At 45.4% G+C, this 14,728-nt stretch overlaps 1 protein-coding gene across 8 annotated transcripts in view; it reads right to left on the minus strand.

The window, feature by feature from the left end:
* Nucleotides 1-14,728, minus strand: part of LOC138825131 (NACHT, LRR and PYD domains-containing protein 3-like) — an 88,488-nt gene that overhangs the window by 43,633 nt on the left and 30,127 nt on the right. For 7 of the 8 annotated variants that reach the window (XM_070019549.1, XM_070019546.1, XM_070019543.1 and 4 more), the window contains 6 exons: nucleotides 14,417-14,587; nucleotides 10,356-10,526; nucleotides 8,609-8,779; nucleotides 6,098-6,268; nucleotides 5,493-5,663; nucleotides 2,542-2,637 (listed from right to left, as the gene is read on the minus strand). In XM_070019549.1, the coding sequence (XP_069875650.1) occupies nucleotides 2,542-2,637; nucleotides 5,493-5,663; nucleotides 6,098-6,268; nucleotides 8,609-8,779; nucleotides 10,356-10,526; nucleotides 14,417-14,587 (951 nt within the window). Of the gene's footprint in view, nucleotides 1-1,935; nucleotides 2,638-5,492; nucleotides 5,664-6,097; nucleotides 6,269-8,608; nucleotides 8,780-10,355; nucleotides 10,527-14,416; nucleotides 14,588-14,728 lie in introns of those variants that run through there. The other variant, XM_070019551.1, reaches the window with a different exon arrangement.

Here is a 14,728-nt window from a genome sequence, read left to right on the forward strand (position 1 = left end):
AAAAAAGAAGGCCTCATCCAGGGTTGCTGCTAATGAGCCTAACAGTCACACACACACACACACACACACACACACACACACACACACACACACACACACACACACACACACACACACACACACACACACACACACACACACACACACACACACACACACACACACACACACCCTCAGATTAGACACTAAAATGTAAATTTCAAAGTTCCCCCTCAAGGGCTGGAAATCTGGCTTGGTAAAACACCTGCCTAGCACACATGAAACCCTGGGTTCAATTCCTCAGTACCACATCCACAGAAAAGACCAGAAGTGAGTGGCCCTGTAGCTCAAGAGGTAGAGTGCCAGCCTTGAGCAAAAGAAGCTCAGGAACAGTGCCCAACCCTGAGTTCAAGCCCCAGGACTGGCAAAAAAAAAAAAAAGTTCCCCTCAAAAAAGTCTTGCTATTTAAAGAAAGTCAGCTTATCTGAAAAATATATTTAGTGATATGTTGGTTCACTCTGTGTATGTGTGTGAGAGACAGAGAGAGAGAGAGAGAAAGAGAGAGAGAGAGAGAGAGAGAGACCGTTAGAGACAGAGACAGAGAGAGAAAGAGACAAAGGCAGAGACAGAGAGAGACAAAGACCTTTAAAGACAGAGACAGTGACAGATAAAGAGACAAAGGCAGAGACAGAGAGCGAGAGAGAGCGGGAAAGACAGAGAGAGACAGAGACAGAGAGCGAGAGACAGACAGAGAGAAAGAGACAGAGAGAGACAGGGACAGAGACAGAGAGCGAGCACTCAGGGCCTAGCAATCACTAGGCAGGCACTTCATCATTTGAGTCATACACCTAAACTTTTTTTTTTTTTTTGCCAGTCTAGGGGCTTGAACTCAGGGCCTGAGCAATGTCCCTGAGCTGCTTTTGCTCAAGGCTAGCACCCTACCACTTGAGTCACAGCACCACTTCTGGCTTTTTCTGTGCATGTGGTACTGAGGAATTGAACCCAGGGCTTCATGCATGCTAGGCAAGCACTCTACCACTGAGCCACATTCCCAGCCCCATATATCCAGACCTTGGCTTTAGTTCTTTTTCAATTTGGATCTCGTATTTTTTCCCAGACCAGCCTGCAGCAGGAGTCTTCTATTTATGCCTTACATGTACACACCACTGTGTGTACTTTATTGGTTGAGATGAGACCTTGCCAACTTTTTGTGCAGACTTTCTTTAAACTATCATCCTTCCCATATCTGTCTCCTGTGTATCAAGAATTCCAAGTGCCAGTTACCACCCCTGGCCTTGATTTATATTCTTGCTTATGCTTCTTATTACATCAACACTTTATGGCTCTACTTTTTAAGCAAAGATTTAGATGGTTCACTGGACAGGGAAAGCTGTATCTCCACCCTAAGTGAAGCCATGTACTTGAAAGTTATCAATTTGTACAGAAGCAATTAATTGCTATTTATTTGTGATTTAATGCTATATGGAGTATGAAAGATAAACTATTCTTCATTTCTACTTTTTTTCTTCTACTTTATTTGGGATAAATCCAAAATAAGTTGTTACCAACTGAAGGCAAGACTCACTTTCTACAGAATATTCCTCTTGGTGGATATAGGATCTGCTATTTTAAAGCCTTCTCTTGAGTACTATGTCCCTCTGTGCTAGTAGAATTCTACCCATCAGCATTAGTGGAAAATAACTCATTTTTTCCCATTAAGCATAACAAAGAGGTTTCCAAAATGTATAGAGCAATCTATCTTTAGAAGTTTAAATCATGTAAAAGATTTGTAGGCAACCCAGGCGCCGGTGGCTCATGCCTGTAATCCCAGCTACTCGGGAGGCTGAGATCTGAGGATTGTGGTTCAAAGCCAGCCCGGGCAACAAAGTCCGTGAGACTCTTATCTCCAATAAACCACTAGAAAACCGGAAGTGGCGCTGTGGCTCAAGTGGTAGAGTGCTCGCCTTGAGCTGAAGAGCGCAGGGACAGTGCCCAGGCCCAGAGTTCAAGCCCCACGGCTGACCGGAAAAAAAAAAAAAAAAAAAGATTTGTAGGCATTTTTATTTAAGGAAATAATTTACCTTGATAAATACAAGAGATGTTTACGTATTCTCAAATTTGTAAGTAGCTAAAATAAGCATCCATTATTTTTTATTCAACAATATAATTGTTACAAAAAATTTTAAATAAATAAGTAGCTGCCACATGACCTAGCTCTGTATTATGGTCAGTTAGTAGATAGCCAGAGTGAGATGTGTGCAGTAAATAAAGAAGGGAGAAGAGACAGGGAGAGTAAAGAGTGGGAAAGGTGTTTTGCTGAGTAAGTTAGTTACATGAGGTCACCAAGAATGAGCACCTTCCAGCTGCAGCTCTGGGTGCATTCCCATCCCCGGTGTCTTTACCCAGGAGTCAAGGAGGCCTCTAAGTGCCCCATACAAGGCACCATCAGTAAGCCTTTGTGTTGTGACACTGGGCCAAGAGAACCAATGGAGAGGGGCTCGCCCCACCTCAGGCTTATATGCAAGAAATACCAGCAACTGGCACGTCTCCATCCATGCCTACCAAGAAGGCTCAAAGACAAGGGTCAACTCTGGCTTTTCTTCCTGAAGTGCTTCTAAGGCACGCTTTGTCTCATAATTGAAATACATTTCACACAACCTGTAAAAACAAATAGAAAGCCTTAGGTTATCCTCTTCAGAAAACAGCTGTTGGCCTTAAAATCGGGCCTCTTCTCCTCCCTTATCTACATACTGTGTGCTCTGAAAAGCTACACTACATGTCCAAGGTCATGTTTGAACTGTTCTTTCTGAAATGGGGGTCTCACTATGCTGCTCATGATAGCCATGAACTCTTGGCATCTTGCCTCAGCACCCTGAATAGCTGTGATACAAGTGTGTCACCACATCTGGCTTGTTATATTATAAACCTTCATGATGGAAAACCTTTCAAACAGAAGTAAAAGTAGAGAAGATGGTATAAAGAATCCTCATGTGGCCGGGTGCCAGTGGCTCACGCCTGTAATCCTAGCTACTCAGGAGGCTGAGATCTGAGGATCTCAGTTCAAAGCCAGCCCAGGCAAAAAAGTCCATGAGACTCTTATCTCCAATTAACCACTAGAAAACCGGAAGTGGTGTTGTGACTTAAGCAGTAGAGTATTTGCCTTGAGCTGAAGAGCGCAGGGACAGGGCCCAGGCCCAGAGTTCAATCCCCACAAAGAAAGAAAGAAAGAAAGAGAGAAAGAAAGAAAGAAAGAAAGAAAGAAAGAAAGAAAGAAAGAAAGAAAGAAAGAAAGAAAGAAAGAAAGAAAGGAAGGAAGGAAGGAAGGAAGGAAGGAAGGAAGGAAGGAAGGAAGGAAGGGAGAGAGAGAAAGAGAGAGAGGGAGGGAGGGAGGGAGGGAGAGGGGGAGAGAGGGAGGGGGAGGGAGGGAGGGAGGGGGAGGGAGGGAGAGAGAGAGAGAGAAAGAAAGAAAGAAAGAAAGAAAGAAAGAAAGAAAGAAAGAAAGAAAGAAAGAAAGAAAGAAAGAAAGAGAAAGAGAAAGAAAGAAAGAAAGAAAGAAAGAAAGAAAGAAAGAAAGAAAGAAAGAAAGAAAGAAAGAAAGAAAGAAAGAAAGAAAGTGGAACAGCGCATATGATGATGATCTACGGGGAAGTGAGAAAAGAGGAGAAAGGGGTGCTGGGCTCCTGTCTTCTGTAGGCCAGTGAAAAACAGCCTCAATGAGAAGACCAGTGAGCAGATGACTTCGGGATATGTGGGAACAAGACAAATGGATGTTGAAGGAGAGAGAGGTTCACACAGAGGCAACAGCACGTGCAATGGCCCAGAGCTGACTGTGTTTTTTCACAGACCACTATGATAGAATGAGAAGCAGGGCTCACTCCTACACTTGCCCGCGATCTCAGCAGCCACCGTGAGTCTGAAGCTCTTGCTTCACTGGAGGGTGTTGTCGGAAGCGACGTGATCTCACTCAGCTTTCAACTACTACAGGAAGAACTCTAGCATTGGTGGTCTGTGAGGAGGCTTCCACTACCGTCCAGACAAGACATGGCGGTACCTGAGAGTGAGCACTCTGTGAAAGCAGGGCTGACAGGGCATGCTGGTGGATCCGGAGTGTGTATAAGGAAAAGAGATGTCCAAAACAAAACCAGGATGGTTTTGCCCTGAGCAATTATGAGGAAGCAGCAAGCCTCAGACAGGAGAGAATAGCATGAGTTAGGGTTTGAACACAAAAAGTTTGGGAGGCCATTAAACACCACAGTGGAAAGACCAGAAATAAAATCCAAGGAGAGTGAACATGCAGGCGAGCAATAGAAATTTCTTCGGTAGGAAATGCGTCAGTCGTGGCTGACAGAAGTCATGAGACTCATAGAAGTTTCTTACTAGGGCGGTAGTGAGACTGCACTGAGGGCAGAGAAGAAGCAGTCACTGCTGCTGAACTTCTGTTTCTCGAGCACTCTGTTACTATTTAGAAACCCTCAGAAATGAGAGCAATATTCACATTAAGTGAAGCCCTTTAAAGTGAATCATAAATTAGTTCTGTAAAGAGCATAAATAAAATAGTGTTTCTTTCTAGACTTTTCACAGGCAATTGAATCTTTGTGTGTGTGTTACCAGTCTGGTGCTTGGATTTGAGGCCTGAATGCTGTCCCCTAGATTTCCCACTCAACGTTGACACTCTACTGCTTGAGCCACACCTCCACTTATGCTTTTTGGTGATTAATTGGAGATAAAAGTCTCACAGACTTTCTCGTCTAATGCTAGCTTGAAACTAAAATCCTCAAATCTCATTTACTGATCCTGAGCTGCTAGAAATACAGGCATGAGCCACCAGGGCATGGCTGAGTCTAGATTATTCTAAATATGTGAATGGTGTTGAACATTCATCTCATTTCCTATTTGCTCAATTTTTAAAAATCTGCAATGGGGGTGGGGGAGAACAGGTGAAAATGAGGGAGGGGATAACACTGTTCAAAAAGAAATGCATTCATCCCTCCCCCACAGTATAACCCCTGCTTTCACTGTATTTGATGTCGGTATAATCTGTGGAGGGGAAGGGGAAAAACAAGTCGTTTAAATAAGGACACAGGTGGACCTGTTGCAACAATGAGAAGTACAAGTTGTCATGTCAAAAACGAACTTTACAACTTGGGGGGGGAGGATTGGGTGGGGAGGGAGGATGCGAAGGGATGGGAAGGGTAAACAAAGGAGGAGGCTACAATCCTTGATAAGAAATGTACTCACTATCTTGCCCATGTAATTGTAACCTCTCTGTACAGTATTTTCACAATAAAAAAAAAAGAAATGCATTCATGACCTTATCTATGTAACTGTAACTCCTCTGTGCATCACATTTCCAATAAAATTCTTTAATAAATAAATATTTCTTTAAAAAATCTGAAATAACTGGCTCCAGCCCAGCCCAACCCTAGGTACAAATGAATCTAGAGAAAACCTGAATGCTGCAACTTTCCAACTCCCTTGAACTCCTACCCACCAAGCTGCGGGAGCCCACTTACTGCAAACTCTGCAAGAGGCAGCCCTGCTGCTTCAGGACCTCACAGAGCATCATGACCCCCAGATCTCCAAGGTCGTTATTGCCTAGGCTCAGCTTCCGGAGGCTCCTATTGGAGGTCAGGATTGTAGAAAGATCCCAGCAGCTGTGTGAAGTGAGGCTGCAGTTGTCTAATCTGCAAGAAACAGTGATTTAAAGAAAACACCTTTTAGCCATTCCCCAAGGCCCTAAGATTTTAACCTGTACTATTTCCAACACCAAAAAAAAAAAAATGAGATTAACTAGCAGGTGTACAGGCCAGTAGTTATTTTTCTCTTTAGATGGGAAGGCCTTTTCCAAGTGCACTGGATTGCGCACGTCAACTTAATTAGCAACTGATTTATCCCAAATGCTGTCTTCTCCAAACACGTGCAGGCCATACCAATTCTGCTTTTCTGTGGTACAGAGGATTGTGGTGACAGGAAGCCAACTTCCTGTCTACAAAGTTCCACCTCGTACCATGATCCTGGAATAAGCCAAACCCTAGGACACCACCTGAGCTAGAGATTGTCTCAGGATTGCTCCCCACAGAACTCTACTTTTCCACCACATATCCCCATCATGACTCACTCCAACATCTGAAGCTTGCAGTCAGGGTGCAAGAGCCCTTCACACAGTAGCTTGAGTCCTCCGTCTCCAAGGGCGTTGCCTCGAAGGTAAAGGTGTGTGAGGTTGTGGTTAGCTTGGAGTGCAGAAGACAGAGCTGAACAGCAAGCTGATGTAAGGCCAGAATTCACCAACCTGCAGAGAGAACAGCAAGAAGGGCCTTTGCTGAGCAGCCTCTCCCAGACATTGCGCAGAACCTTTCTCATGGAGCCTCACTTACAGTCTAACCTGCTACAACCTGCAACTTGAAAGTCAGAAGGCAGCATCTTGGATTCAGTCTGAGTGACACAGGACTCCCTGTCTCTGAATCCCACCAAACAGAAAAGTGATGGTCTCAGCAGATGCTTTGTTGGGATTGGAACAACAGAAAGAGTGAAGGAAAACAGATACAGATTCCCCATCATACCACCCCTCTTTACACAGATTCCCCTGGCAGTGGATGCACCTTAGCACTACTTTCAGAAAGATACCCAAGTTACTCCCAGGTAGTAATGAATGACCCTGACACTGGCAGAGACCTGTCTTATTTGATTGTGATATAACCCTAACAAAAACAAAAAAAAATAAATGTAGCAGCCGGGCGCCAGTGGCTCATGCCTGTAATCAGCTACTCAGGAGGCTGAGATCTGAGGATCAAGGTTCAAAGCCAGCCCCGGCAGGAAAGCCCATGAGATTATCTCCAATAAACCACCAAGAAACTGGAAGTGGCGCTGTGGCTCAAGTGGTAGAGCGCTCGCCTTGAGCTGAAGAGCTGAGGGACAGCGCCCAGGCCAGAGTTCAGGCCCCACGACCAGACCCCAAAAAAATAAATTAAATAAATAAATAAAAAGGAAGGAAAGAAGGGAGGGAGGAAGGGAGGGAGGGAGGGAGGGAGGGAGGGAGGGAAGGAAAGGGGAAAGGAAAAAGGAAGAGAGAAAGGAAGGGAAAGGAAAGGAGAGCTAGCTTGGGCTCCAGAAAGCCTGAGGCATGTCATCAGGCAGCGGCGGCCCTGGAGGTGAGGGCAGGGCCAGGAATCACCAAGCTGTGTGTGTGGTGAGGGCAGTGGCCTTGCACCCTTTCATCTAGGTGTCCTGAGGCAAAGTCAGACACTCCTGGGCCTCATTTTTCTTTTCCTCAAATCAGGAGTCCTGGTAACAATTTTTGCCTCATCTTTCTGAGGTCAACCAAAGTAACTCACAGAAGACTGGTGTTACATGGTAAGCTCATGAATTATTTGGGGTATTTTCTATTTGTGTGTGTGTGTGTGCACGTGCGTGTGTGCGTGTGCACGCACCAGTATTCAAGTTGAACTTTAGGCTTGAGTGCTCTCTCCGCTTTTTCACTCAAGTCCGGTGCTCTAACACTTGAGCCACAGCTCCAGTTCTGGCTTTTTGGAGGTTAACTGGAGAGAAATCTCATGTCCAGGCTGGCTTTGAACTGTGATCCTCGTATCTCCGCTTCCTGCTAAGACTATAGGCAGCCAACTGATACTTTCTAGTCTTATTTACTGCAGAATTCCAACTTCAAAACCTGAATACAACTGCCAAAAGATTCTGAAATTATCCTTTGCTACTGCCACAGGAAGCAAACATTGTACCATGCAGTTCAAAGAGAGACATTAAAAAGCCAGCCCTTACCTGAAAGAGCATAACTAAAGAGGTGGAGATGCTAATTTGCATTGTGGTTGGGGATCCAGGGACAGGAAGACCTAAAATGTAAGTGCTGCATCTGGGGAATGGGGCTGGAGTTGCTTCTTGGACCCCTGGAGAGAAGGACAAGGACCAGTGGCACAGAAACCAGCGCTACATGGAGAAGAGCTCTCCCAGGGCAGTAACCTTGCGTGCTTGCAAGACTACAGACATAACATGGGTAGCCATCCATGTGACTGCTTTACAATTCACCACGCTAGGGCTATACAATCTAAAAGGTTTCTTCCCATTCTAAGAACCCTCAATTCTATCATCTTAAATTGACATAAATTATTAACAATAATCAAGTGGTCCCTCTGTATGTTTGGGGAATTGATTACAAGACTCTCACAGGAACTAAAACCCACAAGTGCTCAAGTTCCTTATATAAAATGGCTTAGTATTTGCATATTACCTATGCACATCCTCCTCATACTTTAAATGATCTCTAGGGTATGTATAGTATCTAATAGAATGCATGCTGTTACACTATATATAATTGTTATGATGTACCATTTAAGGAGTGATGACAAGGTAAAAGTTTACATATTTCAATGATATAATATTTTTCAAATATTTTTATTCACAGTGGTTAGCTGAATATGCAGTGCTGATCCTGTAAATATAGAAAGCCACCTGTATTCAGCAACACACAGCTAATGCTTCAAACCCTTTCTGATCTTGTTATTATTGGTCTCTACCCTCAGCTCCACCCAGTTAACTTTTTTTAAGAGTAACCCCATCTGTATTTTCCAAATAATTTATCTTTGCGGAGGATTTTCCTTTCTGCTGAGATACAAAGACTTACCCCAGTTTCTGCAAGTTACATTGCGGATGCTTCACCTTTTCACATAAAATTCCAACTCCCAAATCTCCCAAGGCATTTTCCCCAACATAAAGTCTGGTCAGGGAGCAGCTGGTGCTGAGGACGGTCGCCAGATCCTGACAACAGGCCGATGTGAGGCAGCAGCTGACCAACCTTCCATAAAGACAGGAGAAAGTCCGGGTCACGTCTGTCACCACCTCCACCACACACTGAGGTGACCCCTCTCCTTCAGTTCACACATAGGAAGAGGGTGCTCGATGTAGTAACAGGTAAGCACCTTCCAAGCGCGTCTTCCCTGCCCCTATAATCATGGGATGGGGGTGGGGACGCGGGGGGTGGGGGGAGCGGGGGCCGCACATGTGCGGGTGACAGTACACTCAGGACCTGCCACTCGCATGTGCCTTTTTTGTTCACAGCTGAAGCTCTACCACTAGAGTCCCTCCTCCAGAATGGTTGCTTTACTGGTTAATTGGAGACAGAGTCTTGTGGAATTTTCTACCCAGACTGTCTTTGAACTGGGACCCTAAGATCTGACTGGTGTAGCTAGGATCACAGACATAATTCAGCAGTGTCCAATAACAAATATATGGGGTTTGGGGGTTTTTTTTGGTGTGGAGCTGGAACTCTGGGCCTGGGCGCTGTCCCTCAGCTCTTCAGCTCAAGGCGGGTGCTCTACTGCTTAAGCCACAGGGCCACTTCCAGCCTTTTCTATTTATGTGGTGCTGAGGAATGGAACCCAGGGCCTCATGCATGCAAGGCAAGCACTCTACCACTGAGCCACTAAATAATAAAAATAATAGCAAATAAAACAAGTAAATAAATAAATATTATTTATTTATGGTGATAAACTTATTACAAATAAATGTATGGAGCTGGATGCCAGTGGCTCATGCTGGTAATCCTAGCTATTCAGGAGGTTCTGAGAGTCTCCAGTTAATCATAAAAACTGCCAAAAAGGCCTGGGAAGGTGGCTCAGTGGAAGAGTGCTGGCCTAGCATGCATGAAGCCCTGGATTCGATTCCTCAGCACCACATACACAGAAAAAGCCAGAAGTGGGGCTGTGGCTCAGGTGGTAGAGTGCTAGCCTTGAGCAAAAGCAGCTCAGGGACAGCGCCCAGGCCCTGAGTTTAAGCCCCAGGACTGGCAAAAAAGAGAGAGAGAGAGAGAGAGAGAGAGAGAGAGAGAGAGAGAGAGAGAGAGAGAGAGAGAGAGCATCATTGTTTTCCACAGTTTTACATTCACTAGCAATGCACAAAGCTCTAATTTCTCCCATTCTTGGCAACTCTACTTCACTAGGGTTTTTTATGTTTGTTGTTGTTGTTTTTTCTATGATCATCATGGTAATGAGCTAGGCCTGCCAATTTTGGCACTTTTTCTCTTGTTCAGAACCCAAGTGACTCAGAGGCGGTCAGTGACAAACGCAGTGTTTCCATTACCTCAGCCTGATGTGAAGGCTGAGGTTCATGTCCTAAAGCATTGTATTGCAGTAGTTTTGTTTTCTCAGCTGTATCATACAGACCTTAAGGGCAACCATCTTTTTTGTGTGTGTGTCATTTGCTGGACTCTCATATGTGGCTTTCCTCATGCAAGCACTAACTGACTAAATGATTGGCAAGCAAGCAGATGAGCACAGGAAATCTTTGGGCAGATAGGAGGCTCCTGGTGTTCTCACTGAAGTCAGAGCTCTCCAAACAGACAGAGCTTCTAAGAGACATGAATGCAAACTCACCAGAGTTTCTTCAGATTGCAGGATAGATGCTTCAGCCCCACACACAAGAGTCTGATTCCAAAGTCTCCCAGGGCATTGTCACTCAGGTCCAATTCTATCAGCTTCTGGTTGCTGCTCAAGACTGAGGAGATGTCAAAACAGCACTGATGGGAAAGGCCACAGCGTCCCAACCTTCATGCCAAGTACAGAAGCAGAGTGTCAGAGGAGGCCTCTCACCACTCTCACAGTTTAGACCTTACTTAAGGTCATGTGCTGAGGCTACCTGGTGGAAGTGGGGTCTGTGAATGAAGCAAAGTCACTGGACGTGCACCTTGGAGGGAATATTGGGGCCATGGTCTCTCTCTCTCTCTCTCTTTCTCTCTCTGCTATGATGTAAATAAACTCCTCATTGCTTTTCTGAGATTGTCTGTCTCATGGATAGAGGACTGACTCCAACTGCCCCTCCTTACAGTCTTCCCTCGGTTTCCTCACCAGGAAGGGGCTTGTGTAACAAAGTTCATGGCAGGCAGCTCATCTGACCAGAGAGCTCCTGACACAGACCAAGACACAGCATTCCCAGGCTCACTGGCTCACAGCCTGAGGACACAGTGTTCAGGGCTGGGCACTGTAAATAATGCCAGGAATGTCATGATCCACCCACAGGTGCACAAATAGAAGCCTGTGGTTTCCATTTCTTTGGTACTTCTAATAGTTGAAGTACCAGCACTGGACATTGATGACACAGACTTCCTGTCCTTGCCAACATTGTTCCTCTTTTTTGCTAGCTGACTTAATCTAGCATTCCATCTGTACTGAAGGAGAAATTAAGAGAACAGGAGCTCTGGTTCTTGATTTGTTACATATTATTGTTTGTGTATGGGCTGGTCTACAAGGGTTCATGTGTCAGATACTTGATTTGTAGGGATATCGGGAGATTGTGGAACCTTTAAAAGGTGGGGCTAAATGCAAGGTAATTCTGTCCTCAAAAGAAATTAACATAGTTCTTACGTGATCCCATTAGTTCCTACCAACAACTAATTATATGAAGAGCATGAACTTTCCCCACTTTCTGGTTTTCTTTCTCAATATGTGATCTCCCTCTCTGGCCCACATTCCCACAGTGAGTAATCCACCATATTCCCTCACCAGACTGCTTGGACTTTCAGACTCTAAAACTGTGAGCTAAAGAAATCTCTTTAGAGCCAGGTGCCAGTGGCTCACGCCTATAATCTTAGCTACTCAGAAGGCTGGAATCTGAGGATCGCAGTTCAAAGCCAGCCTGGGCAGGAAAGTCTGTGAGACTTTTATCTCCAATAAAGCACTAGAAAACCGGAAGTGGCGCTGTGGCTCAAGCGGTAGAGCGCTCACCTTGAGCTGAAGAGCACAGGAACAGTGCCTAAACCCAGAGTTCAAGCCCTCGACCAACAACAACAACAACAAAAACTCTTTTACTTTTTCTTTACTTATTTTTGTTTCTCATGGGGCTTGAACTCTGGGCCTGGGTGCTGTCCCTCAGCTCTTGGACTTTCCTGCCGGGGCTGGCTTTGAACCACGATCCTCAGATCTCAGCCTCTTGAGTAGCTAGGATTATAGGTGTGAGCCACCGACGCCCAGCTTCTTTACTTTTTAAAGCATCCAGCCTTAAGCATTTTGCTTTAGCAGCAGAAAACTGATTAACACATTTTACAACCACACACACACACACACACACACACACACACACACACACACCCTTAGCGCTAGCAATTTTCACCAATCATGGAAGCGAAAACATCATTCTAATGCCTTTCCAGGCCAGTAGTTCATCCTAGAGCCTTTCAGACCACTTCCCTTATGTCCCCATCTTCATACCAACTCCCAGCAAATAGCTAGATCATTCCTCATCTGCAAAGCATGTCATTATCTTCCGTGCCTCCTTGTCTCCCATGTGGAGAGCACATGGGAGAGGTCATGCAGATAATATTATCGGGAGACACAAGGCTCCATGCCAAAACCAAAATTCCAAAGCCGGGAAGGTGAAAGAACATTTATAATTCATCAAGACTGAAGAAAAAGCACTTAAACAGCAGAACAACACAATCAAATTAAAATCTTCTACCTTTGCATGGAGGAACACCCCTGTAACCTCAGAAAGCAGAGGCAAGTAGACCTCAAGTTCCAGGCTAGACTACACTACATAGAGAAACCTAGTCTCAAAAAATAATAATAAGCTTGGGGCTGGGAAGGTGGCTCAGTGTTAGAGCGCTTGCCTTGAATGCCTGAGGCCCTGGGTTCAATTCCTCAGCACCACATAAGAAAAAAGCCGGAAGTGGCGCTGTGGCTCAGGTGGTAGAGCGCTAGCCTTGAGCTGAAGAGCTGAGGGACAGTGCTCAGGCCCAGAGTTCAGGCCCCACGACTGGACCCAAAAAATAATAATAATAATAATAAGCTTGGGGCTGGGAAGGTGGCTCAGTGGTAGAGCACTTGCCTTGCATGCATGAGGCCCTGGGTTCGACTCCTCAGCACCACATCAGCAGAAAAAACTGGAAGTGGCTCTATGGCTCAAATGGTAGAGAGCTAGCCTTAAGCTGAAGGGCTGAGGGACAGCGCCCAGGCCCAGAGTTCAGACCCCACGACTGACCAAAAAAAAAGACACAAGAGGTCGGGCACTGGTGGCTGAAATGTGCAATCCTAGCTACTAAGGAGGCTGAGATCTGAGGATTGTGCAATGGTTCAAAGCCAGCCCAGGCAGGAAAGCCTGTGAGACTTTTATTTCCAGTAAACTAGTCAGAAAAAGCGGGAAGTGGTGCTGTGTCTCAAATGGTAGATAACGCACACACTCACACACACATACAAGGCACAGGAAAGCCTCTGTGACATTTCAACCTATACAAACATTGTGCTGTGCTCTAACTCAGGAAGCCATGATGGTCTCTGAGGAAACTCTCCAATTATCATCTAGGAACAGAGCCCATGAGGAAATGAAAGGCACTCAGAGTTGTAGACTTTTTGTTTTACTATTGAGAAATGACTCTTTTCAGTTCCTCTTCATTTTTCCCCATCGGAACTCCCCAAACTGACCTCTACTACATTCTGTCTCCCCACGTACAGTGACTGGAATATGTCCTCCAAAAGTTCTTGTGTGGAAATCCTACCCAGAAGGCCACAAATAACAACTATGATCTCCAAATACTAATTATGTTAAAATGAGCTGTTAGTTTGTGATTGCTTCCTTGTAAGAGCCAGGTTAGAGCCAGGTACAGGTAGCTCAACATGCTTTTAATCCTAGCTACTCAGGAGGCTGAGATCTGAGTATCCAAGTTTGAATCTAGCAGGGCAGGAAAGCCCGTAAGACTCTTATCTCCAATTAGCTATCCAAGAATCTGGGACTTGAGCAGGAGTTGTAGTGGTAAATCGCCAGACTTGAACAGAAAAGCCTGGCAAGAGCTCAAGGCTCTTATATTCAAGCTCCAATACTGGCACTTATTTAAAAAAAAATGAGGGCTGGGAAGAAAGCTCAGTGGTAGAGTGCTTGCCTTGCATGCATGAGGCCCTGGGTTCGATTCCTCAACACCACATAAGTAGAAAAGGCTAGAAGTGGTGCTGTGGCTCAAGTGGTAGAGTGCTAGCCTTGAGCTGAAGAGCTGAGGGACAGCACCTAGGCCCAGAGTTCGGGCCCCTTGACTAAAAAAGCTAAAAAAAAATGAGGTTAGCACATCTATATTGTGTAAAGTTATCAGAAGAAAGGGGTTATCTACAAGCCAAAAGATGAGTCCTCAGATAAACCAACGCTGCTGCCAGGCACTGGTAGCTTACGCTTATAATCCTAGCTACTCAGGAGGCTGAGATCTGAAGATCACAGTTCAAAGCCAGCCCAGGCAGGAAAGTGCATGAGACTCATCTCCAATTAACCACACAGAAAACAGGAAGTGCAACTGTGGCTCAAAGTAGCAGAGCACTGACCTTGAGCAAAAGAGCCCAGGGATAGCACCCCCTCCCCCGCCCCGACAGACACACATACACACACACACACACACACACACACGCACGCACGCACACACACACACACACACACGCACGCACGCACGCACATAGGGACTTACCACAGTCTCCGAATGTTACAGCCAGGATTCTGGAGTGTTTCACACAACACCCTCATCCCTGGGTCCCCCAGCACATTGTCGCTGAGGTCTAGTTCAGTTAGACTTGTGTTACTGCTCAGAACGGAGAAGAGACCCCGACAAAAGCTGGACGTTAGACAGCAGTTCACCACTCTAGAAATGAGAAGGCAGAAGAACAGAAAAGAACATTGATCTCTAACAAGAACAAATGAGTAAGAGCCAGGGTGCTTGGCAACGTTCATACAAATGATTCCCAGGAGGAGGACATGGTGGCACCATCTTTTTTTGGGGGGG

This window comes from Dipodomys merriami, unplaced genomic scaffold, assembly GCF_024711535.1.
Source record: "Dipodomys merriami isolate MVZ:Mamm:240054 unplaced genomic scaffold, mDipMer1.0.p SCAF_1349, whole genome shotgun sequence".
Lineage (NCBI taxonomy): Eukaryota > Metazoa > Chordata > Mammalia > Rodentia > Heteromyidae > Dipodomys > Dipodomys merriami.